This window comes from Temnothorax nylanderi, unplaced genomic scaffold (assembly GCF_030848795.1).
Source record: "Temnothorax nylanderi isolate EJ_2023f unplaced genomic scaffold, tnyl_v1.0 TNYL_tig0063_pilon, whole genome shotgun sequence".
NCBI lineage: Eukaryota > Metazoa > Arthropoda > Insecta > Hymenoptera > Formicidae > Temnothorax > Temnothorax nylanderi.
Genome location: NW_027249125.1, coordinates 105,774 through 132,555, shown reverse-complemented (window position 1 = coordinate 132,555; position 26,782 = coordinate 105,774). Strand labels below are relative to the sequence as shown.

General features: G+C 46.0%; 1 protein-coding gene across 13 annotated transcripts in view; it reads left to right on the top strand.

Moving 5' to 3' along the window:
• The window catches only part of Ten-m (teneurin transmembrane protein Ten-m), a 515,153-nt gene that overhangs the window by 479,814 nt on the left and 8,557 nt on the right, over nucleotides 1-26,782 (top strand). For 4 of the 13 annotated variants that reach the window (XM_071707970.1, XM_071707971.1, XM_071707977.1 and 1 more), the window contains 14 exons: nucleotides 4,312-4,494; nucleotides 9,476-9,560; nucleotides 11,363-11,526; nucleotides 11,854-14,586; nucleotides 15,358-15,647; nucleotides 15,819-16,065; nucleotides 17,011-17,385; nucleotides 18,057-18,392; nucleotides 18,698-18,905; nucleotides 20,479-20,505; nucleotides 22,136-22,352; nucleotides 22,466-23,301; nucleotides 23,387-25,695; nucleotides 25,875-26,628. In XM_071707970.1, the coding sequence (XP_071564071.1) occupies nucleotides 4,312-4,494; nucleotides 9,476-9,560; nucleotides 11,363-11,526; nucleotides 11,854-14,586; nucleotides 15,358-15,647; nucleotides 15,819-16,065; nucleotides 17,011-17,385; nucleotides 18,057-18,392; nucleotides 18,698-18,905; nucleotides 20,479-20,505; nucleotides 22,136-22,352; nucleotides 22,466-23,301; nucleotides 23,387-25,695; nucleotides 25,875-26,628 (8,764 nt within the window). The remainder of the gene's footprint in view (nucleotides 1-4,311; nucleotides 4,495-9,475; nucleotides 9,561-11,362; nucleotides 11,527-11,853; nucleotides 14,587-15,357; nucleotides 15,648-15,818; nucleotides 16,066-17,010; nucleotides 17,386-18,056; nucleotides 18,393-18,697; nucleotides 18,906-20,478; nucleotides 20,506-22,135; nucleotides 22,353-22,465; nucleotides 23,302-23,386; nucleotides 25,696-25,874; nucleotides 26,629-26,782) is intronic. The other 9 variants (XM_071707979.1, XM_071707972.1, XM_071707973.1 and 6 more) reach the window with 9 other exon arrangements.

Here is a 26,782-nt window from a genome sequence, read left to right as displayed (position 1 = left end):
GAGCTTACGCTATTCGCGTCTTCGACCGAAATGTTTGACTGGTTTATCGATATCTGCGACGAGAATATAGGCACCTTTAATTATTCATACTACATATCTTCCCATAATCTCAAAAAACGGTAGTGCTAGAGCCATATTTATTTGACGTGAAGGAAGCAAGTGTCGTTTTGTAAACTTTCATTTCGAAGGAGTCAAACTCGCTATTCTCACAACTTACAGATACATTTTCTGAAAATCCCAGTTACGTGTGCACGCACATACATTTAATGTAATTATAAAAAAGTTACATAAATAGACTTGAGCCATGGAGAAGTATGGCAATTTTTTTTTAATTTCTTACGGTGGATTTATAAAACTACGACCATACGCCAAGCTTCTCACGCGACTGCCGCTGGCACGTGGAAATATGCGCAGCTTTATCCAACGTGCGATATAGTATTAATTCGTTCCGCTCCGAAAGCTAATCCGGACACGAGACTAACCCTTGTTCATTTTCTTCGCTCTGCACCCCAAAATTCGTCCACTCTGCTTTTTGATACGTGACCAGGCTCCCGAATCGTTTGTTCACCTTTCCCGCCTTTCCCCTCCTAAATCTCCGTGGATATTGCTACGATGTTGCTTTATACGGCATTTTATCCCAGAGAGTGGTTTCACATGAGTCATACTTTTTCGGCGAAAAATAGCGTGGCTATACTTTTTATCAGAAACAAAAATTCATAATTTAAATTCACAATACACCGCGAGTCATTTTATTTAGTATATTAATTTTTTTAATTTTATATTTGTATAATTATAAAATTGCTATTAATCCTCGCATATGAGTAAGTTTAATTAAAGTAACGATGTTTTGTTGCCAAATTTTATATACATATGTACATATACATCATACCCATATATTAAATTAATGACATTTACTTGACACACATAAAATCTGTAGAAATAATATTATTAATAACGAAATTACATAAATTTATCGCTTAAAGATTTATTATTTTGATGTTTGAATTAAAACTACGAAGAGGCGTTTGACGTGATCAGATTGCACATCGCACAAGGTGAGCAGCGATCAATTGCTCTCAAGATCTAACTTTCTTTCCATATACGGTCGTCCCAGTTAGCTTTTCCATATCGAAAGAACGCCTCCAGTGATCCGAAGACAATCTGACGATCTGGAGAACCTCTTGATTCTACACGGCGAACGCTCGATCCGTTGGGGATTCCGTACCTGAGGATCACGGAAAAAAGAAGTACCTTCTCTAATAAATTCCATTAGGCATGGGCTCTTGCGCGTAAGGGCCCCGATATTATGTTACGCGTTTTGACGCACTCTCAATGGGCACGCATCCATTACGTCGGCCGGGTGTGCGGCATCGGGTCCTCGAGGTCAGGACTCATTCAGCCCGGGGTCCTCTGTGACGACGTGTTCCTTTCGTTGCCCTCCACCCTTAGGTCTCTTCACGAATGTGGATTCAGTCGCGCGCAAACCAGGCGAGCATAATTCGATTCACGGATGCTTCGCTTCTTCCTACCTACCCGCGTGCGCGCATCCTTTGTCGCGCGATGCTCATCCTGGATACTGGATAGCGGCATCCAAGATCCCGTGCCCTTTTGTCGATGCTCGAACTTTCTCTCCTGGTCCTCCTCGGTCTGTTTTTATTTATTCTCCTCGAATGACGACAACGACGACAACGACGACGACGAAGATGATGACGACGAGGAGATCCTCGCTCCTTCTCGTGCGCTCAAACTGTTAAAACGGTGAGAAAAGGAGCGACGACGAAGACGACGACGGGGTGAGATCCTTCAAGTAACTGTGTCAGGACAATACCCACTCTCGCCGATCTATTAGCAAGAATAACGACGTGCCACAGACTCTTCTGCCTCGATGGCTCCGGCAAGGATGAATAGACTGGCGCGGCTCCTGTCGAGCGCTCGAGCTCTCGAGTTGCGCAAACGTTTCGTACGTAACGAACGGATTCTGGGGTTAACAAGTTTCAGGTATAATAGAAACGGTTGACAAGGCGCACTGTCGACTATATAGTGTCCGCTTCGCTGAAATTTCTATTAACAAAAATTATGACGACTCTCGACGCTCATTTCGCAGCAGGACCAAGATAATCATTTTGATTGAGAATATTTTTTTAATGTAGATCTACATATACGTAAATTTAATATCGCACATGCTGGTTCTACAGCTTGGGCAGTACTGTTGCATTAATTAAAATTTAATCACCTCGAGTTGGGAAATATTAATATAAGGCTTCATATTCGATCGCGCCGAACACGGATCCGGGGTTGGGAAGGAAGATATACAATAAAAGAGTTTCACATTCGGGATATATATTATTAATATATGATTATTATTAATTACGCCGATATATATTAATTTGTTCCATTGTAAGCACAGTTAACGTTCGTATCCGTATCGTTTTACCGTTAATATCGTTGTGCCGTAACTTGAGTACCTATATGTAAAAGGAGTGTTTTTCCGAGATGGCTTCTGACTTTTGGAAAAGGGGCACCGTTGCCCTTGAAACGTTACGCTAGTTTACGCGTCTCTACCTTCGTCGATGGACCGATGCACATTTGTAGTAATGCCAAATGGTGCTTTCCTCACCGAGAAAAGGGAGGGGGGGAGACCAAGAGCGAAATGTCGAAACTGGGAAAGTTCGGTCGTAAAAGGGTCGAGTGCTCTTGGTTGAACCAAGTCGTGGGGGCCGGAAGGAGGGCAGGGGAAAGGGTCGCGCAAGCGAAGCACGAATCGAAGTTGGTAGCTACGGCGAACGGGTGGAAGGAAGGCTGAAGGGGAGACGAGCACGCGATTAGACGAGATTGAGAAAGTCCTTTGTCGTCGCACGGGATAAAACTTTTTCCTTCTTTTTTTCGTCGCTCTCCTCTCGCACCCTCTTCCTTCATCTTTTGCTCGCCCGGTCCCCCTCGCTACTCCCCCTGTCTTCTTCCGCTCACGCCGCCTCCTGTTGCGCCCTTTATCGTTCAATAGGATATCAGGCGACGTTCGTTACGACCATCAGAAAAAGAGTACGAACGAATCCGCCTCATTGGCTGGCACTCGATGCAGAAAAAGCGGCTCGAATTTCTTGCCGATATTCCCATACCGGATCCCTTCGGACTCTTCGCCGACGTAATGCCCGAATTCGATTATTTTCGAATGACAGCGATCGGACTGGTACACGGTCACACGTCAGAAATTAAAACTGGAGATTTAAATTGTTCTCGAAATATATTAACGAAGAATACCTAACGATAAAATAAGGTGATATTTTAGAGAAATATCGCATATTGGAACAAAGTAAACCGCAAGTAAATTTCTCTAACGCAAACGCGAGTACATACGGCGCTGCTTAAACTATCCGACCGAAATTTAACTTCGCAACTGCTTGCGTTTACCTCCGGTGTGCATAAAGCCCGCTGAATATTACAGTACGCGTCTAACTATAATCTGCTATAACGCTTTCGTAGAAAATATCGAAATAAATAATGTGACGGTCTCTCACATCGCGAATCAAGGAATCGCATCAGGAATCGTGGCTGTCCATTTTTAATATCTCCCAACGATCTTTTTAATCCGCGACACTCCGCAAATCCGCACCGCTGCCTCGCGTTTGCGTCAATGCTCGAAAGCGAGCTTTTGCCGGGGCTTTGGCTTTAAAAAAATCTTGGCTTAAAAAATCCTAGATCTCTCGCGGATAGGGTTAGCGGTGTTCCATCTTGCCATCCACCCCCGATAGTCGCGGTGTTGGCGCGTCGCGTGTGAACTGTGCCTAATCTGTGAGATCGGCTCAACCCTTCGCCAGATGAAAACCGGGGCCGGGGCCATCTGCCCTGGATTACTCGGTGCAAGCATTATTAGCCTCGAGACCGCCAGCCGCCCTAGATCCTAGGCGAATCCTCGCGTCGTGTCGACCCGCCGTTTTTCTTACCAACCGTCAGAACTAACTTTATTCCGAGACAGGTAATTTTTTAAGAATGTCTCGTATTTTCAGTAGCCATTTATTGAAGATAATTCTTTTCGCCTCCTGCAATCTTCCTTCTCGTAGCAATTTGCAAGGGTTGATTTTTATTTTTATTACATCAGCGACCAAGGACGAAATACAAAGGCAGAAAAAGCCTGCCTTTTCAAAAGGGAAATTTCACGGGCAAAGGGTTTCTTAAAAGATTCTTTTTTTTGACATTTTTATCTCTGGACCTCGAAATTTATAACTCTGTTCCCCGATACCGCGCAATTAAGAAAGATGTTAAAGGGTGTCCAGTATCTCCAGACTGAGCGTGCCTTTTCTTTTGTTGTTGCAGGGTGTTTGTTGGACAGTTCGGCACCACGGGGCCCGCCTGATGTGCCACCCCGTAACCCCGCAATGAGCCGGCTCAACGGAAGACTGCCAGGAAGTCACGCAGCGAGCGATCACGAACGCGATCCCGATCTCGAGCCATCCTGTCTCGTACGCACCCCATCCGGTAACTTCTACAATATACCAAGTGAGTTCGCAGGCAGGGATCGTTAAGTCTGATTTAGTAGAGAGAAGGAATGAGCGAGCAGTCATACAGTGACGTGGGAAACGGCTTTCCCCTTTTCCTTCGTCTACGAGTACCTTTGGCCAATTTAAAATCGATTCGTTCTACACGAAACGGAAATTCCAATAGCATTTTCACAATTTTAAAAAATATTAAATACAAAATATTTAGAGAAGTAAAGTTATGTCATTTGTTAAAAAATGAATTGCTCGAACCTTTCTTATTCTTAATTGTTTGTCTTGATGTGTCTATATAGCTCGAGAATTATCGATCTTTGTATCTTTGTTAGGAAAATTATCCATTGTACAAGATTGGTCAAAGAATCTATAGATGATAGTTTTAATAATACTCCGTACATTTTCCCTTTCATCTCCGTCAAAAGATTCGCGATCACCATTATCTTAATTAAGGAATATTGGCCCGAGAATTTGTTTTTCTTTTTCTCTCTCCCTCCTTCTCTCTCTTTCTCATATACATTCGCTCACTCACATACCTACACACACATCTGGTCAGGTAGTCGCGTCACGAAATGAAAGAGACTATTTCCGTAGCTGTCCTCGTTCTCCCGTATCTCTCTAAAGCATCGATTTATCTCCGCGAGGATACAAATATGAAACTCCAATGCTTTTAATAGTATCACGTGATTAACAAACAAATATACATATATCAATACGGATAAATATTTGTTAGGGAGAAAAACGCGCCTTCGCGCGAGCACAAGTATCCTGTTGTGGTCCCGGTGGGGTGTGTCCCCCCCGATAATGTCGGCAATGTTTGCGCCAAGCCGTCGAAAGAAGGCTTAGCAAAGGACGACGGCGGGTGACATCTTTGACGAGGGTATACATCGTAATCAGTGGTAACCAATGAGAAGATCAGCCGAAAGGAGGAGTGTCGATAATTTTTTAACTTTTTTTTTTGTACTCGGCGCATCTTATCGTCCCCAGGTTTTTTTAAAGACTTGACTTGAAAGTCGCGTTACGTTACCCGAAATTTTTCCTTTTTTTTCAACAAACTTTTCGTATACGCCTTCGTCTGTTTGCTGAAGGATTCCAGAGATATCCCTCCGCTTTATCTTGGGAAAGCAAGGCACGTGATAACGCCGGCGATGCGCGTGTTGCGCGTGAGAAAACGCGGTTTCTCGTGAAATAAAAGTTCGAAATAAAAGTCGAGACTTGTTGGAGTAGCCTCGAGACTAACTTGACTCTAACAAGCCGAACGATTCTCAAAATTTAGTCGCCGCAGATTGGTCTGCGCGGATAGCGAATTGGTACGAGTCGGCTTGCCAACTTAGTCTTTCGCGAGTTCTTCAAACTTACGCCCGCATAGGCAAATTAATTACAAATCTAATTTAAAGGATCGTAACATGAAATAACATTGTATACCGGTGGTATACAACTTTTCAACAGAATAAAAAAGAGATGTTACAAATGCTCAGCACAAGTAGATAGCAGTAACTATACGAGAGGAAGTAATAAAAAAAGCAACAGAGATCGCGAACATTGGAATTGTGACGTCGCGAGTCGTTTGATCAAATTATTGTTTGAGCCAATTATTTTAATATAGGTAATATCGGCCGCGATATTATAGTTAAAATTTAACTTGACTTTTTAGAAATTGCACGAAGATAAATGAGCGATATATATCCATATGGAGAACAATGGGCGAAACACGAACCCTGAGCGACGGCGAAGGACAAATCCCTTGACGGTTTCACTTGTCCTTTGCCATACCCACGCCACCGAGCGTACTCGTGGAAAGAAAAGGGCGCCTTGCGGCGACATTTTTCCGAGGTACTCCACCGACGCGTGGTATCGACTACAGAGAAAACAACGGCGAAACCTAAGCTTTTCTACGTATAAAGTCTCCCCCGGTCCACTCGGCGACTCGGGAAGTGTCCGGCACAAATACTCGGGCACCCGGTGACACGCTCCTTTCTCTTGTTCGGCTCGTCGTAAAGATTTTTCAAATTCCATGGTCGAGCGGCGGGGTTGACTTTTCCACCGATGCGTCTCTGTGCACCCTGATGTTTTTCTAAAGCAAACGTGGCTCGCTTCAAAGGTTTCTCTCTAAAATCCGTGGGATAGGTCGAACGGTGATTTACGAGCCTTACGATCCTTCGTCTTATTGACTGCCCGGTTATGACACCGCCTGACGCTTATGGTCGTCTGCATAATGCTTAAGTCCACAGTCGAGATCTTCCTTCCTAAGAGTCACTTGCTCACGCAGTGAATTTGCTCTCGTTTTTTTTTTTTTTTCGTTCGAGTCTACCTAAAGTAACCTCTAAACTCGTTTTTCTGTTATAATTATGAGCTGCGTGATTGGTGTGTAAAGTGAGAAACATATTTATGTGCCAAAAGGATTACGTTACCTGGACTGTCTTACCTGGACAATACTTGTGTGCACCTAATAAATTGATCTCCTCTGTGTTTAAAAGTTTACTGCGGGATTTCTTATGATTGCAAATTGCAACGGTACGTAATGAAAGAGAAGCATTTTAATTCGTGAAAATACTTATAAAACTTTTTTGCAAAATATTTACATTTTGCTGTCTCTAATACTAGATATTTTTGCTAAATTTTTTTCGTATATTTTTCGTTCGAGAAAAATTATCTCGCAGCTCTCGACTTGAAGTATATAGTTCAATATTATCGCGCAACCGGGATTCTGGTCCTTTAAATGATTTGACACGGCCAACACGGCTCCAATTCGATGCGTACTCACGTTCAACCCTTCGTCAAAGCTATTCTTCGCGTAAGGATGCCTCTCGCGAGCGCATCATCGGCGGTAAATCACCTGGCGGGTCGCCAATTAGAATGGATTCTCGCCAGCGAACCGCTGATTAGCAGACATTCCCCTTTAATTCGATTCCGGGCGATGGGGGTCGCCGTCTCGTGCGCCTAAGCACCCCGGAGGAAAATAAAAACGAGAAAGACACCCTCCGGGTAGAGCCGGAGTATCCCCGAAAATCACCGTAATCACCGATATCTGCCTAAATGGCATAATCACCGGATTTCGGGGCCGGAGCGCCAACACCTACAATTAGCGGTGGTGGGGTCAGCAGCTTCGGCTCTGGGGCCCTCTTCTCTTCCCACGCCCGCGTTTTACCGTTTCGCCAAGGTATGCCTAAAGGTGCGGGGGAACATTAGAGTTGGGCGAGCTTTCCGTAAGAAGACGAAGGGGCGCTGAAGCAACCAAACTCTGCCTCGCTCGCTCCTCGTATCGAGCGTGTTTCGAAAAAGGGGTTTCGTGAAGCGGGCTCGAGACGGGCTAAGTGTCAAGAACAACAAAGCTCGAACTCGAATGCCGCTTGCGCGCGTAAACGTGTAAAGTGGCTCATTAATATTCAAAACGCTGGAGCACTGCGTTTTAAATGCGCACCGCGCTACCACGCGCGACCGTATCTCGACGCGCGGAGAGACCGAGAGAGAGAAAGAGAGAGAAGTACTCGAGTTAAACTTCCAAAATTAATTCACAGCTTGTTTCAAATGTAAATACATTTCAACGTGCTTATTTCTATTTTATTAGTTATTATACCTGGATTTAAATATGTAATTCTGATTTTTTCCCGCGATATTTTCCGCTGACTATGAATGTTGTACTTTTTTTTATTATTATTATTATTTTAACCGCAAATGAATGTAAAAGTGCGCGTTTTGCGAACGAGCTATTTTATCGCGGCTAATATTAACTCTAATATTTCAGTAGGGTATCGCGAGAGACGTAATAGAATTCGTGTTACTCCGCTATTCCATGCCCGAAACTTGTGTGCTCGAGGTTCCCTCGGTTGAGGATTAACGCGTTAATACCACTCGTGCATATTGTTGCGAGAGTGTGATCCCTCAGACCACCGCCATCCACCACTAATCATCCAGTCATCACGACGTTCACCATCGTCCGTCAAATATGCGGAATCGCGTATACAGGATGTACCGCCTCGATTTCCGAGATCATACCTTCCGGAGATCTTGAAAGATGACAAAAGAAAAAAGTCACGATTTCCAATGCATTATTATACTACCAAATTAGTCTCTTTTTGAATAGAAGCCCCTTTTTTTCCTACGATTTCTCCTCGTCTTCACACAAAACCCTCGACGGTTTTCTAAGACTCGAGAACGCATACGCAGGCTTCCCTTCGCGCGGTTGCTTGAAATTCAAGTCGAAACCGCGATGAATCATATACTTATCGATTCAACAGCGGTCCCCGCGACCGCCTCACGCGTGTGGGGAAACGCGCGCGAGTGGAAAGACGTTCGCGTCTGGCATCACAAAGAATCGCGTCTGGTCGTTCACCGGGGAAAAGCCTCGCCGCGCCGCGCCGCGCCGTTGAAAATGAAGAATCGACACGCTGTCGTAATTTATTTAACGGTCGGCCACGCCTCGCGCGCTCACCAGCCTCCGCGCTCGAGCGCTCCTAATTACACGTTCCGCGCGTAATCGGAAATGGCCGGCGCGAGGGTAAACGTAAGCGAGGGGCGTGATTATCCCGACGACGGATTGACGGCGGTCATTTTTAGCCCCGTCAAAACCGATAGAGATCCCACGTCAAAACGTAATACGTGCTGTCTATTAGCGGCTCTAACGATATCATTTACCTCGGTAAATCAGTTAACTTGATAGAGCAGCGGCTAATCCCGTGCGCGCAACTTTAAAAATTGAGGAATAATGCCCCTCTCGGTGCGCCAAGTGTGCGCGAGCTCGTCGAAAAAGCTATCTTACCGCCAATTTTCCGCGTATATTATGACGCTTCCTGTATAATACGATTTCGTATGCATTACGTAAAATGTAAACTACATCGCGCTGAATTGCATTTACATTTTGGACGGGCCGGGCGGGGGAAAAACCTTGACGGGGCGCCCACGTTGTTTCCCACGAGAAATTTCGCCGATCTGTCAGACGCGAATATAACAAACTGTCTTCATTCTCTGTTTTCTCTTCTCTTTTGCAGAGATACCGAAGAATGAATACAACAACAAGAATCAGTCCACGGGGAACAGTCCAATAAAGGTGGAGCTGCAGAACAACATGGACAGGTAAGACCGTTTACCGCACTCGCACAATACTTTTTCCCTCCCCCCGCCGTGGCGGCGAGGTGTCCTCGATGGTGAATGAATTGGACCGTCGTCGTCGTGGTACCGAGCCGAGAAAATTCGTGTTCCGAAAACCGACACATGATCGAGGCTAAACGAATACAGGGCCGCGCGGGCCGACTTCTGTTCCGCCGCTTCTTTCTTCGTGCCACTCGAGAGATCCTCATGAATCATCCATTCATGCAGTCGACTCGCGGCACAATGAGTCAATGTTTGAGCGTGGATTGTCGTACCTCAAGAAAGCGTGCGTCTCTCGCCTACGCTCGTGACGTCCGCCCGTGGAAAATCGTCGGTCTTACGGTTACGGGTTCTTACGGTTCTTATAAGGACCATTCGCCATTCGCCGCAGATCCACAGAGAAGAGCGCGCCGTCGAAAACTTGCAAAACGGCTGCTACCGCGAGAGAGATTTCACATCGTGTTTACGAAGCCGGTAAACGAACTTCCTTCGGCCGCGGGGAGAGAGAGAGAGAGAGAGAGAGAGGAGAATGGAATTTGATAACGCGCCACCCTGGGAGCGAACGGAGATTCGAGTTTCTCCGCTTTTACGGTATGCAAATTTGCTAAATGGCATTAACGCCCCGGCTCGAAAGTTGAGCGAGTCATTTTTAAGAGATTGAATAGAACGATATTGAAGTAATACGAAATGAGAAAACTAATTTGATAATAGCCAATGCTAATTCTCGGCCGATCCGGCGAGTGCGCAATGTGATTCGTTTGTACTTGCATTAATTTGTACATCCTGAAATTTTTTGACGTTCTACGGAAATAGTAAAATTACGAGAAACGGCATGATCCAATATTCTTTTTTATTCGCATAAAATTAATATTTCACTTATATTTATTAAAAATCAAAACAAAACGGAATATCCTGAAAATGTAAATGTGATAAAAGCGAAGGGCTTAACGTTCAAAAACGTAGGATATTTCAATATTGGAACTTTGTAACGAATAAGTCAAACATTCGGTTAAACATTTCGACATTCGGGGGCTGCAAAATGGGGAATTCAGAGGCCGGAAGTTTCACTCGGGGAAACTCCAAATCGTCCGCTTTTATTTGGTTTGCGCGATAGAAAAAAAATGCGCGTCCAATCCGCGTAGAATCAACAAGCGGGAGAGAGGACGCCCTGGTAGACGCCGCTTGGTTCTCGTTTTTTTCATTATCACGCGGTGCAACGAAAGCAAACGCGCTTTCCCGCTCGCGCTTCAGAATCCGACGGTTGCGTTTAAATATTTTGGTTAGACATTTGTGAGTTACTTGGAAACGGCGGCACGACGCGGCGGCGACGGCGGCGGCGGCAACGTTCAATACAAACACACTCGAGGGCTGCCGCTTTTCCACGGAGGTATGTAACGAGCGAGAATACATTACGAGTTTCTCGAACGTCACGAGGGAGAGAGCGGGAGAAAGAGAGACGAAACTCCACGCTGTACCGAAACTCCGAGAGTTCGGTCGAGAGAACGTGCCTGAAAATTGTACCGAGGTGCCGAATTCCACGGCGGTGTTTCTCTAATTACAATGGCGGCGCATCGAGAAATTACGCCGTGTAACGGCGGGTTCGGGTACGGACGGCTATCTAACTTTTCGGATAAAACGGCGGGGGGATAAAGATTAATCTCTGACCGCTAATGAGCGGAGGGAGAGGGGGGGGGGATAATGCGCGTGTTCAGCGGGATCCGCTACCGTCGCGTCGTGGCGGGAATTTACATGCGGCTGGCTACAAATCGACCTTCATCGGTTTTCAGAGTACCTTTACCTTACGGGCACGCCCCGTCGATGATCCCGATGAGGAGACAAAGCATCCGCTGTCATTTCCGCAAGGGAATCGATTGGTGCAGCTGGAAACTAATTGCCATAGTAGTAATTATGCTCTCGCTCTGCTTGACCGCGGCATTAACCTACGTCGCAGGTAATTATTCGCATATTGCATTCCGAGCGATCTTTCTTTGCTCTACGAAATATCTGTCTTTTACATCGAGCGCGCGTAATCTTGAGTAGAGATTTAACAGCTCTGTTTGAACACGTTGCTCTTAAACAACGGATATCTGCGAGACGTTTCTAAAAAGCAAAAGTTTCTTGAACGCGTCGTTATCTATCAGATGTATTTTAGATTATTTTTTAATTTTCGCGGGTGAAATTTAATCTTGAAGCGGTATATGGAGTAACGTGAAAAATAACGTAGCGTAATGTTTGATAAACTAACACTACATCCAATCCTAATTGATCCCTTATTAAGCGTCGAATTTAGTGAACTGGTCGTACCAAGGCACGAAGGCGTGCACGGTCCTGGTGGGCGAGAACACCGACGCCAAGCCGTCTTCGGGCGAGACGAACAAGACGTCCACATCGTCCACGTCGACGTCGTCGCAGTCGAGCGGCAGGACGCGGCAGCAGTCGTCGTCAGGAGGTAGTATTAGCACGTCGGATAGCATGTTGCTAGATGGTGTTGTCGTATACAGCCGCAAACGTAGGGACACGTTTAACGAGCATGCGTTGCACCAAACTGTCGCGCCACCACCCCCTCGTGACCCCGAGGAGCTGCCCTTGACCCCGGCCGCTCTCGCCGAGGCGGAGACCTCGGGGTCCGGGCAGCGGTCAGTCCCGTTGCATGAGGAGGAGTCTCCTGGTAAGGTTGTGCATGATCCGGAGCATGCGGACGGTCGGAATCCGGTGAGAGGAGCCATCGACCGCTCGAGCGAAGCAGCTGCCGTGGACGCCGAGGACGCGCCGCCGGAGTCACCGGGATCAACCGCTTCCTCGCGGACGGTACAGCTTGTCGTGAATGTCTCTTCTACCGCTACTAACTACTCGTACGATCGTTCGACTCATACCACTGTCGCTGTCGATCATCTCGCCTCTTCGTCCTCTGTCTCTGTCGGCTCTGGCAATTCTCTCGCGTTAACTTTCGTTCGCCAATCGCCCCGTAACGAGACGTCCGGCACGACCCCGCGATCACCGTCGCAAGACACTTCCTCGAGACGCACCCCGAAGTTCCCGGCCGTCGACGGTATCGACGTCGTCGCCGAGACGCGGCATCAAGAGGTGCACGCCGCCTCGGAAGTCCCGATGGCGAAACTCAGCCGCGATGACTCCGCGGATTTCGTCCGCGATACCGATAACGCCGGCACGTCCGAAAGTTCGGACATTGCCGAAAGCAGCACCGGCGGCACCGGGGCTACGACGCCTGCATCCGGCGCGGAGTCCGCGAAACTTGGCGCAGATAGCACCGACTACGGCCAAGTAGTCGGCGGAATTGCAGAAAATGGCAGTAACGTTTTCCCCGTCGATTACAGTGATAATATAGACGATGGCACTGTAGAGCCAACGACCGTAACAGAAATACACTCGAAGGAACTAACGGAGAGCCAACAATCGGACGTAAGTAATTCAAGCGAAAAATTAGTTCCCGTAGAAATGGATCAGAAAGAAGTAGATGCTATCACAGTTTCGCCTAGTATGAGCGTAGATAATGAAACGGCGCTTAATGCTCTACCGAATAAGGATGAGAACGTCGAGGAACCTGTGGAAGACGTAATCGAGGTTGCCGAAGATCGCGAAGACGTGTCTGAGGAAAAAATTAGCTCGGACGAAAATGAGAGGTTGGTCACTTCTGCAAAAAGCGACGGTATCTCAAAGACGATAAATATGACCGCGAAATCGGTAGAATCCCAGACATCCAGCATCGTAAAAGAAACGCGGGAGCTCTCCAGAGAATTTACCTCTTCCGAATCCGAGACCTCATCCAATATAACTAGAACTTCCGAGCAATCTGAGGAACTGCAACGAGACTATCCTGTGCCGATTTACAGCTACGGGCAGGACGAGGTGGAGATCGTCAACCTTCATCACAAGAAACAACCCGTTGAAACCGCAAAAGCGGAACGCCCTGTTAAATCATCCGAATCCGTGAGTCTCAACAACGATGTAAAGATGAACGCCGCTCTTCGACAGGATCGGAATAAAAACGATCCACAGATCGTCGTGAGAGAAAAGAGCGACGAAGAGTTTCTTCGGAAGTTTAAAGAACAGTTCCACGAGGCGTCCATCGATGCTGAAGAATCCGTTGAAAATTCCCCATCGATTAAGACTAATTATAACTCCCCTCCAGCGGACATGAAAGCTCCCCTGCATGAAACGGTGCATGATTCATCGGGCAACGCATCACCCGGGTCCCCTTGGTCCGTCCATCCGATGACCCAACGCGTGCAGATCGTAGAGGTACCTGTATACCGCGACGGTCATTCGCAGCCGTTGTCCTCGTCGTCTTCATCGTCCTCATTCTCATCGTCATCGCATCGAGTGCTTATAAACGTAACGATCGCCACCGAGGACTCGTCCGCCGTTTCCTCGAGGCCGCTGTACGTCCTGTCGGTGTCGGTGCCGACGGAAAGCGGCGCGATTAGCCATCCATCCGGGAATAGCGTCGATCAGGTGCAGGTGCGCACGGCCGAGCGGCTATCGGAGCCATCCGCAGCAAGCATGAAAAAAATCCCAGCTAACGACGAAGAATCGATTGACGCGATCGATACGCGATTACCGCCACCGCCGCAGCCACCTGCCTCGCCACCGGCGCCGATCTGGGCCGGCGGCGAGTGCGAGTGCTCCTGCCCCTGCATGGGCTCATCCTCTGACGAGTGGGACAACTTTTCAGCGATCGACGACGACCTCGAGCAGGAGCAGCTCGAGAGCATTAACTCCACTCTGTTAGCCGAGAATTCCCCCGAGGAGCCGGGGGAGAGACTGACGGATAAGAGGGACGGAGAGTCATCCGTGAAAGATTCGGTAAGGCCTGACGCGACCTCCACCACCGAAGACTATTATCCTTCGTCGACAGACGACACCGCGGTGAGTGGCGAGTCAATCAACGAGACTTCCGCGTCGACTTACGAGCCGGAAGTAAGCACTGATGCGTGGCCTTGCTCTGGGAGCACTCCGCTACCCCCAGAGCCCACTATACTGATTCTCGAAGGTGAGGCCCCGTTTTCTCTCTTTCTTTGATCTTTTATTCCTGAATCACTTCTCTTCTGTTCTCTTCTATTCTGATACTTCTACTTTCTGTGTTTTCCGTCTTCGCTGATGCTGATGCTCAATTCTTCGCTTGTCGTTTCACTCGTGGACTGGTCAAAAGCGAGTTTACGCTGATTTGCCTGTACTGTTGTAGTCATTGTAATGTGTTTTGTGGTAGTGGGTAGTGTAATTTACGTAGATTATAACGGTGATGTAGTTTTAAGTCACCAGTACGAATTCCTTAATCAATTCCTGCACGGAATGTCCCGAATTAATTGTTGGCGGTTGTAACAGTTATTGTTGATGCACAAAAATGCGTATTATTTTCAAAAGAAAAATAATTTTCATCGCGGTTCCATTAATTGTGAAATAACTGATACTAAAATTAATCGATCCGTTTAAAAATGAAATGTATAAAAGAAAAGATATAACGCTCACGAAACCAACATGCATAAGCATCCATGCCTAGACTTGGGAATATTTCAAGAGTGAATTCTTACGTCTGTCGGATAATGTAATCTCGATGCTGTGTAACTTAATGCCAATTTTGCTCTTTTCCTTTTAAAGCCAGCTGTTCGGTACAAGTTGCAGTCTAGACAGTCACTTTTTGGTAGTTGGATTACGCAATTAATTATACTAAAATTACTAATGACGATCTCGACTTACATTATCCAACGGAAACTCGAGCTTCCTCAGTCGTGTACGTGCTTCTGATTGCGACTTCCGTCCGTAGGTGCGCGAACCTTCCCGGCGAGGTCCTTCCCGCCTGACGGAACGACCTTCGCTCAGGTCGGTTTAGGACAGAAGCTCAGCAAGGAGATACCGCCGTACGGCTACTGGAACATGCAGTTTTACCAATCGGAGGCCGCCTACGTTCGCTTCGACTACAACATCCCGCGTGGTGCGAGCATCGGCGTGTACGCGAGGAGAAACGCGCTGCCCACGCACACGCAGTACGATCTACTGGAAGTTCTCAGCGGCTTCAAGGCTCGGACCACCAGGGCGTCCCATGTTAGTGTTATTGTATGTGCCGCTACCCCATTTTTATTTCACTTTCTCGCGTAATATGCCGATAATCTCGGCTAGAGAATGTCTTTTTTTTCCCTTTTTTTATTCTCCCGCTCGACGACGAATACGCATGTATACATGATCAAATGGTGACAGTTTAATTCCAATTTCCGATGACTTTCACAGCCTTCGATTAAGAAGGAGGTAACCCAGTATATGGAGCCGGGACATTGGTTCCTTTCGCTTTATAACGACGACGGAGATCCTCATGAAGTCTCGTTCATCGCCGTAATCGCCGAGGATATGACGCATAACTGCCCAAACGGTTGTAGCGGCAAGGGCGAGTGTCTTCTCGGTCATTGCCAGTGCAATCCTGGTTTCGGTGGCGAAGACTGCAGCGAGAGTGTCTGTCCCGTTCTTTGCAGTCAAAGAGGTGAGCTTGTCTTACCTGGTAAAAAAAAATATTCCCGGGTAAAAGTTAATCGTTAATCGCCTTTTGTTTGTTTTATGTCCATTTCTACCAAAAGGATTAACTTCAATCTCGGTTTAATTTACTTTTTATCTTTTTCTAATTCTTAAAATTAGAAAAGGATAAAAAGTAAGTTAAGCCGAGATTAAAGCTAATCGGTATTGGTCGAAATGGACATTAATCGTGTAAATATCGGTTTTACAATAATTTATATTTATTTTGATATATTTTTGTTATATTTTTTTATATAAGTACTATATATATCCGCATGCATATGTATTATTATATAAAATTATTACTATAAAAATATTGAGAAATCTGATAATAGGAGATTCAACCGTTTGATTAAAATAACATTAAATTGAAATCCGTATTGGAATTTTAATAAACTTCAAAAATCGGTTATTGGTTACGGGTTTGATTAAAATCCTATTGAAATAGAAAGAAATAACGATTGGTAGGTTTTTTAACCGATTAAAAAAACCAAGTTCCGCGCGGCTTCGTTTATTGATTTCTTTTAAATAGAAATCAAAGCCGATTACGTTTCACTCGTTTCAGTTTTGCACTTTTGCAAATACTCGCGATACATGTTAATTTCCTGGGTGCTTGGTACACCAGTTTCTCCCTCAGTGCACTCGCGAAGCGATACGCAGTTGTGTTTATTTACTATGAATAAAATATAGTAACTTATTTTTCAAGAGAAGTACATTAATGCACTCTTGTAATTTTTGGATCCAATCAATTGAAATACAAATATTTTCTATGTCGATCAGTTACGGCGACAATTGCGTCTTATCGGGAGCTTTAATCCTTGAAAGTCTCCGTCCGAAATCAAATTTGCGAGTTTTGTGCGCATAAATAATTCTCGTTCGCGTCCCGTCAACAAATAATCCCGTCGTTTCGATTTAGGCGAGTACATAAACGGCGAGTGCCAATGCAATCCCGGCTGGAAGGGCAAAGAGTGCTCCCTGCGACACGACGAGTGCGAAGTGCCCGACTGCAACGGTCACGGGCATTGCACCAACGGCAAGTGCAACTGTGTACGCGGCTACAAGGGGAAGTACTGCGAAGAGGTCGACTGCCCACATCCGACTTGCTCGGGCCACGGTTTCTGCGCCGAGGGAACGTGCATCTGTAAAAAGGGCTGGAAAGGAGCCGACTGCAGTCAAATGGATAAAGAGGCACTGCAGTGCCTGCCGGACTGCAGCGGTCACGGGAATTTCGATCTGGAGACCCAGACCTGCCTCTGCGAGCCCATGTGGTCCGGTGATGATTGCTCGAAAGGTAAGTGGATGAATGAGCGAACATAATTATATTTCAGAATATTGTACATCGAACAAGAAGTAAAATTGACATATGAATATGTCATTTTTCAGTTTATAAAGATTAAAAATAGAGTAGTTAGCTGTATTGTATAGTAGAATTAAATATATGGGAGAAAGGATTAAAAATTAAAAGACAGTTTTCGCTAGTTTTTTTTCTACAATACTTTAAAAATGGTATCTTTTTATTGGTTTTTTTGGTAATTGGTCTTTTTGCAGGTATTTTAAAACGACTCATTTTATCTTTTGACATTTATGCGTTTATAAATTCATTTTAAGAGCTAGCAAGCTGGTCGAAATTAGCACACTGGATAGATGTCTATGTCGACCTGTAACATTTAAAATCAGCGAAGTAACCGCGATATGGAATTGGGTTAAGAGTATCGATTCTACTTTCGGTGAATTGACGATTCCTATGTTTCCAGGTTTCTGGATGGTGACAGAACTTACGAAGTAATTTTTACGAAACTCTCCCGATTAACTGTCCACCTTTCTAGACCCCCCCCCCTCTCTTTTTATTTACTTGTCGAACGATCATCGCTTTGCTTCTGAGTGTCCGCTTGGACTAACATACTTCCGTATTATTCCATGCACTTCGAACAATCGTTTTAAGCCTCTCGCTTCGTGTTTCAGAACTGTGCGATCTTGATTGCGGGCCTCACGGGCACTGCGTAGACAACGCCTGCGACTGCTTGCCAGGCTGGTCCGGCGAGCTGTGCAATCTGAAGCAATGCGATCCCCGCTGCAACGAGCACGGACAATGCAAGAATGGCACGTGTCTGTGCGTCACCGGATGGAACGGAAAACACTGCACGATGGAGGGCTGTCCGAATTCCTGTTCCGGCCACGGACAGTGCAGGGTGTCGAACGACGCGCAGTGGGAGTGTCAGTGCTATAACGGCTGGGACGGCAAGGATTGCAGCGTGCTTCTAGAACAGAATTGTAACGACGGACGAGACAACGATAAAGGTACAGCGTTTAAACATTGTTTCATTTTTTCTTACATTAATTTAATACGTAAAAGAGAAACTTGATTATTATTCTTGTATAATATTTCGTAAATATAATCTAATTAAATTCAAAGTTAAACGATAGAAAAAATGAACTAAACCGGCTAAAAGAGATATGCAAATTGGAATTTTAGATACTCTTGTATTTGTTTAAATAGTATTTATAGTTAGAATAATTGTTCAAAATGAAGCAACCGGCCGAAGCTGTCATCAGTAAGTATATCTCTTTCTTGCGACTTTAATGAAAAATAATGTATCTTTTAGATGGTCTCATTGATTGCGCCGACCCGGAATGTTGCTCCAATCACATATGCCGCAGCAGCCAGCTGTGCGTTTCAGCTCCTAAGCCAATCGATATATTACTACGGAAACAACCGCCCGCCATCACCGCATCCTTCTTCGAGAGAATGAAGTTCCTAATCGACGAGGGCAGTCTGCAGAACTACGCTCGTCAGGAGACCTTCAACGAGAGGTAAGTTCGCCGTCTATCGTCGCGCGGGACTTTCCCCTCTCGTCCTTGCGACCAATGTCGTCGTCATGATCCTCGTCGTCAGCGCGTTGAAATCGTTAGCGAAAATTGTCCGTCCCGATGTCGATGTTGCGTCTACAGTCTGCGTGTCTCTGAGTAAAAAAATGAAATAGGAATCTCAACACATGCGCGATCACGAGAGAATGGCAGCATTAAATAGGAACACATTGACGCTACACAAGGTATCACACAAAGTTCGCCACATTTTCTTTTGCATATGGATTTCTTGAACAATATAAAATTAATTTTATTGAGCGCTACTTTTCAAGAATTTCTTTATGGCGATTAAATTTTAAATAAAAGTTTGATTGACGTAAAATTCACTGAAGACATTCTCGCGAGTGAGGAAATAAGATTTTATTATTTAATTTGATTCTTAAAGCTTCCAAGATTTCCCAGATTTTCAACAGCTTACAGCTCGGAAACTATTAGTGCCTCGACATCGTTAATTAAGGTCACATGTATTTCAAATTAGGCAAAGGATCCGTATGGCAAAGGAAGTGCATGGGGGGTGGGGGTGAGCCTGTGTAAAGCGTGAATCGCGAAGGTCGAGAAAGTTGCATGCTTGACGGGACGACTAAAGGTTATTAATAATACGAATATATGTACGGTCCCTTTGACTCGAGCCGGGAACCGAATCGGTTGAAAGATTAGTCGAGCAAAGCCGATCGATCTCTATTTTTAACTAAGCGGGAAGAAGCGCGCACACAGAGAATAGGGTCCCAGCTCTCTCTCGCAGGGACCCGGTAATCTTTTAGCTGCCTCTGCGCGCATATTACAAGATACACGCATACCCCTGTACATCTCTCTCTCAATACACATGTATTACCGAACAGTACAGACACGAGGATGCATATACATAGATTTCAATATATTATATCTGCGTTGTTGTGACCCGTGTGAAATCACATCCCAACAGTTTTCTACATATGTTTTGTACGTACGTGTGCGCGAGCGTGTGCCCTGCACTAAGCCTCCCCCCCCCGGCCCTCATCTCCATCAATCTATTTCTCTTTCTCTCTTTCATTCTCTTTCTCTGTCTATTCCGATCACAGTCCCTTACGATCTATCGGTATATCAATCCAACCCCCCCCCCCCTGTTCTTTCGATACTTTCTCTTTCTCTCTTTCTCATGTCCGTCCGAGTGGAGCTTGCGTGAATGTGTGAGTCCATGTTTAAGCCTCGAGCTTTTCGCTCATCATGCCGGCTAAGGGGGTAGGAAGGGGATACAATAACCGGACAGTTTTTTCTCCCCGACGCGTCGGGTCCATTGGAAGGGACCGGCAAATTCTAGTAATCCGGAGACGCGACGTATCGAAATTCTTCGTAAAAGCGGAAAGTTTTCCTCAGACTCTTCTATATTTTCATCCCCCTGCCTCTGGAAATCCTTTGATACTTTTTTTTCTCTCTCTCTCCTGACCCGTGCCCTCGGTCCCGCGTCCTTCTCCTCCTCCTATTTTCGCCTTTAATCGCATCATTTTAACTCGGCTCTGTTTTATCCGTGCTGCCCGGTCAGTATGTTCTGGAATCACTTCAACACAAGGTAAGAAAAACCAGACGCTCGACTAAATGAACGAGGATCCGTAATAAGATCCGTCGTAGCGGTAATAAAAGAATCTGCTGCTGTTTGATAATATTTTCGTGCATTTGGTATCTCTCACGTATCTGTACATAAATACATCCTGCATCCCGATCGCGACGAGCCGTGCGTGTGTGCGTTCGACTGCGCTTGAGAAGCCTTGACCTCTCTCGATTTGATTGAATTTTCAGCAGGTCTCCTTCGATCGTGTATTTCACATTTAGAGTATCAATCGTCTCCCAAGATGATAAGAGAGCTTGGATGTGCAACATCTATCATAGATATCAAGAATCATCGAGCATCAGGAGAGAACGTTACTCTCACTAATGCTGGTGATATCTACGTTCTCTCATTGACTTGGGGAACAGCAGGATACTACGGGAAATGAGCGAAATACACGATCTAAGAGTCTCTATCTTGACAGTTGGAACACATTCCACGATCGTTCGAGCTCGCACTTCGTCCTCCGTTATTGTTGAACACATTCTCATGTTGCATGGTTCAGTTACCTTTTGATTCCTACGTTGTGTTTCGTGCCTTTTACGTTGAGCTTCCGACTTTGTGTTATTCGTGTATATATAAATATATATATTGACTGTACTTATATAAGTAGTGACTTGTCCTCGACTATTATGCTCCAGTGCCAAAGAGGCACGAAGGTTCGACTGTCGTACACTATATTGCTTATTTAATAAACTACAGGCAACTACAGTCTGACAGAGAGATTCGAGAAAATCTCTCCGAAACATCGAAATGACAAAAAAGGAGAAGAAATGCACCGATCACGTTCGCCGTTATTCGTGCAGCGGACGGTCGAAGAGTCGAGTAGTTCCTCTTTAGCACTGAGAAGCAAAATTGACGAAAGTACATCGCGTTAAATATTCAACATATCTGCATACGCGATTGGCGATTAATGCCCGATATCGAGATAATTATTAACCGGCGAAAGGATTCTGTCACATATATAAATGGACGCACATTACCCTTCGATGCAAATTCACCCTCGATTGCCCCTGTCTTTTTAAACATCGCGTGAGACGCGCACTTTGCGTTTAATTATAGCGATTCTTCCCATCACAGATATCGAATTATGGATCAATCTTAAGGATCTATTCTTAAAGCACTTGGGCCTGAAGCAAAACACCCGAGGTCTTTTCTGCACCCCTACTTTATCGCTTTATTTTAATAGATACAACTCACATTATAACGTATAATTAAAAAGAAGATGTTCCTAATTTTCTATTAGCAGTAAAAAGAAGATATCCCACTTTTTATCACGCTCATTATCTGTGAATCCATAAAAACAAAAGGCACGCGTTATTTATCTACCAGTCAAGTCTTATTTTTTTCTTAACGAAATATTGAAAGTCAGACCTCTTATTAAGCGTTATCAAGTGACAGTATTTTTTTGTCGGTATGCACTCGGAAGAGGAGATATCCGAGAAGTGTGAACAGTAAAACGTAGTAGATTGAGATTAGCCTAGAGAATAGCGATTGCTTTGTTGGTAGTGTACGACGAAGCACACAGAGAAATGATCTTAGACTATATACTCGCTCGCTCGCTCCTGCGATTAACACAGTCGTTGTCTAACAGCCGGTCGGCAGTCATACGTGGTCGCGTTGTCACGCACCTTGGCACGGGATTGATGGGGGTGCGGGTGAGCACCAGCACACCGCTGGAAGGCTTCACTCTCACGAGAGACGACGGCTGGTTCGATCTCCTGGTGAACGGCGGCGGTGCCGTAACTTTACAATTCGGCAGGTCGCCCTTCAAGCCGCAGAGCCATATCGTCTTCGTGCCTTGGAACGAGGTGAGCCTGAATTTCTCACGATGTAATAAATTTATCGCGCGTCACCAGGAACTCCTGATATTCATCTTACGGTTAAAGACAAGATGATGAAGGTATCATTTGTTTCGCTACAGGTCGTCATCATCGACAAGATTATCATGAGCACCGCCGAGGAGAAGCCACCCATACACGTTCCGCATGCGTGCGCGGCTCACGATTACGATCTCATGAAGCCGGTCGTTCTGGCGACCTGGAAGCACGGATTCCAAGGTGCCTGCCCGGACAAGAGCGCTATCTTGGCGGAGTCGCAGGTCATACAGGAAAGCTTGCAGATACCCGGGACAGGCCTGAATTTGGTGTATCACAGTTCCCGAGCGGCCGGTTACCTCTCCACCATACAACTGCAGCTGACGCCGGAAGTCATCCCGCCGACGTTAAATCTGATACACTTGAGAATCACGATCGAGGGTATACTCTTCGAGAAGATCTTCGAGGCCGATCCCGTGATCAAGTTCACTTACGCCTGGAACCGCCTGAACGTTTATCGTCAACGCGTTTACGGGGTGACGACCGCTATGGTCAAGGTCGGTTACGAGTACAGTGACTGCAAGGACATCATCTGGGACGTACAGACGACGAAGTTGAGCGGTCATGACATGTCTATTTCGGAAGTCGGCGGTTGGAATCTGGACATTCATCATAGGTATAACTTCCACGAGGGTATTTTGCAAAAGGGAGATGGCTCGAACATTTATCTCAAGCACAAACCGAGAGTTATTCTCACCACGATGGGAGATGGTCATCAAAGGCCGCTGGATTGCTACGACTGCGACGGACAAGCTTCGAAACAGCGTCTCTTAGCGCCCGTTGCTCTCGCCACTGCCGCAGACGGCTCCATCTTCGTCGGTGATTTCAATCTAGTCAGGAAGATCCTCGTCGATGGAACAGTTAGAACTGTGGTCAGACTGAAGTATGTAACTAATACTGTTTATACAATAATTTTTATAACTCTTTTTTTTCATAAATTTAATTTAACTCTAAATTAATTTTTTTAGCGCAACCAGAGTATCATATCGTTATCACATTGCTCTGAGTCCTCTGGACGGCGTTCTCTACATATCGGATCCAGAATCTCATCAGATTATTCGCGTTCGTGATACCAACGACTACACGGATCCCGAGCATAACTGGGAGACAGTGGTCGGCTCCGGGGAACGTTGTCTTCCCGGCGATGAAGCTCATTGCGGTGATGGCGCTCTCGCACGAGACGCTAAACTCGCTTATCCCAAAGGGGTTGCCGTTTCTGCGGACAACGTCCTATACTTCGCTGACGGCACGAACATCCGAATGGTCGACAGGGACGGCATTATCACCACCGTGATCGGCAATCACATGCACAAGTCGCATTGGAAGCCCATACCCTGCGAGGGCACGTTGAACGTCGAGGAAGTCCACCTCCGTTGGCCAACCGAGCTGGCGATCAATCCTCTGGACAATTCACTGCACATGATTGACGATCATATGGTCCTTCAGCTAGCGCCGGACGGTCGCGTCAAAGTCGTCGCTGGTCGTCCGCTTCACTGCGCTTCGCCATCGGCCTCGTTCGACACGGAACTCGCGACTCATGCCACACTCGTGATGCCGCAGAGTATCGCGTTCGGTCCATCGGGCGATCTCTACATCGCCGAGAGCGATTCGCAGAGGATCAATCGTGTACGCGTGATCGGCACTGACGGAAAAATATCGCCGTATGCCGGCGCCGAATCCAAGTGCAATTGTTTGGAGCGCGGCTGCGACTGCTTCGAGGCAGATCATTATTTGGCATCCACCTCTAAATTCAACACCATTTCCGCTGTGGCAGTTTCCCCCGATGGGGTAGTGCACATCGGCGACCAGGCTAATTATCGAATCCGCTCGGTGACGGCAAGCATTCCTGATGCGAGCGGCGCGCGCGAATACGAAATCTATGCGCCCGACACACAGGAGATCTATGTGTTCAACCGATTCGGCCAACATATTGCCACGAAGAATATTTTGACCGGCGACACCGTATATCTCTTTACCTACAATGTGAACACCAGTAACGGTAAGCTTAGCACGGTGACGGACGCGGCTGGCAACAAGGTCTTCTTACTCAGAGATTACAGTAGTCAGGTAAATTCGATCGAGAACACGAAGGGACAAAAATGCAGACTGAGAATGTCCAGGATGAAAATGCTGCAGGAATTGAGCACGCCCGATGATTACAATGTTACTTTCGACTATCACGGACCCACGGGCTTACTAAAAACAAAGCTCGACAGTACCGGACGTAGTTACGTTTATAATTATGATGAGTTTGGTAGACTGACGAGCGCGGTGACTCCTACGGGCAAGGTAATCAGCTTGACATTTGATCTCAGCCTGAAAGGTGCCGTAGTGAAAGTCGGACAGAACAACAGGAAGCCTATCTCGATGCTCATTAAAGGATCATCCGTCGTTACGAAGATCGGAGAGGCCGAACAGAGAACGACAGTTCTCGCAGATGGTTCAGTCGGAAGAGTGACGCCATGGGCTCACACGGTTAGCACCGACTCGATGCCATACTCGATTCTAGCAGAGCTCGAGCCTTTGCTGGGTGAGAGCTATCCCGTGCCAGCTAAACAGAGAACGGAGATTGCCGGGGATTTGGCTAATCGCTTCGAATGGCGATACTTCCTCCGGAAGGTCCAAGGGAACAAGAATCGTGGCAACACGAAGGCGATCGCCCAGGTCGGCAGGAAGCTTCGTGTCAACGGTGAGATCCTGTTGTCTCTCGAATACGATAGAGAGACGAACACCGTGGCCGTGTTCATGGACGATCGGATGGAACTGTTGAATGTCACGTACGACAGAACGGCTAGACCGGTCAAGTGGGGACCGAGAAACGGTATCTTTGCCGGCGTCGAATTGGAATACGATCGATTTAGCAGATTGACAAGCTGGACGTGGGGTGACATTAGCGAAACCTACGGCTTCGACAGATCTGGCCGGTTATTCGAAATCAAGTACAGCGACGGCACGTCGATGGTGTACGCTTTCAAAGATATGTTCAGCATCCTACCGCTGAAGGTCACCACACCGCGTGGAAGCGATTATCTTCTTCAATATGACGAAGCAGGAGCATTACAGTCGTTGACCACACCAAGAGGACACATCCATACGTTCTCTCTTCAAACTTCTCTCGGATTTTACAAGTATCAGTACTATTCACCGATGAACAGACATCCATATGAGATCCTTTACAACGACGACGGTCAGATGCTCGCCAAGGTATATCCCCATCAAAGCGGAAAGGTCGCTTATGTCTACGATCACGCTGGAAAACTTGAAACGACACTTGCCGGTAAGTGGCTCTTTCTAATATAATTTTGTCACAATAATATCTATTTCATCCTTATTTTTCAATTAAATTTTACTAGTTGTGGTTAAAAGATAAATATTGTTTATTTACGCATAATTTGTAAAACAAAGACGTTAGAGACACAATCTGTTAATATAAATAACGCGAATCTCTTTTCTTAGGTCTTTCCTCGATACATTACACCTATCAAGAAACGACCAGTCTGGTGCGCAGCATCGACATCAACGAGCCAAACTTCGAGATGCGCATCGAATACAAATATCACGCCGGTATCGTGAAGGACGAGAAGATCAAGTTTGGCAGCAAGAGCGGCATGGATAACGCTCATTACCGTTATCAGTACGACGGTAACGCGCGAATATCCGGCATCGAGGTCGACATCAACGGCAAACAGCTACCTCAACTTCGTCTCAAGTACAACCAGAATCTCGGGGTACTGGAGGGCGTCGGCGATCTCAGGATATACAGAAATCTCTTCAACAGATCGGTTATGCAGGACAGCAGCAAACAGTTCTTCACGGTTACGGACTATGACGAGCACGGACGCGTCAAGACCGTGCTAATGAACATCCGATCGTTCGACGTATTCCGTATGGAGCTCGAATACGATAATCGCAATCGCATCAAGATGAGGAAGCTCACGATTGGAAAGGAGTCGATGGAGAAGAAAGAGTGGTCCAGAATGGAAAAGATCACGTATAACGCAGACGGTCATGTGCTGGAAGTAGCGGACACGGAGAACAATTGGCAGTACGCATACGACGAGAACGGTAATGTGATCGGCGTGACTGAACATAGTGAGAAAATCGCCTTGGGCTACGATAGTGGCGATCGAGTGGTCCAGTACGGTGACGTTGAGTTCAATTCATACGATGGACGCGGTTTCGTTGTGATTCGCGGGGAGCACAAGTATAGGTATGTATTTGCTATTTTTATTTAATTAAAATAAAATTAAGATTATATTAAGATAGTATTTGTTATTTTTCTATTTCTAAAATACACTTATAAAATAAATTATAATTAACTTTTTCATTAGAATAACTAAATTATGCAAAATTATGTAATTTAT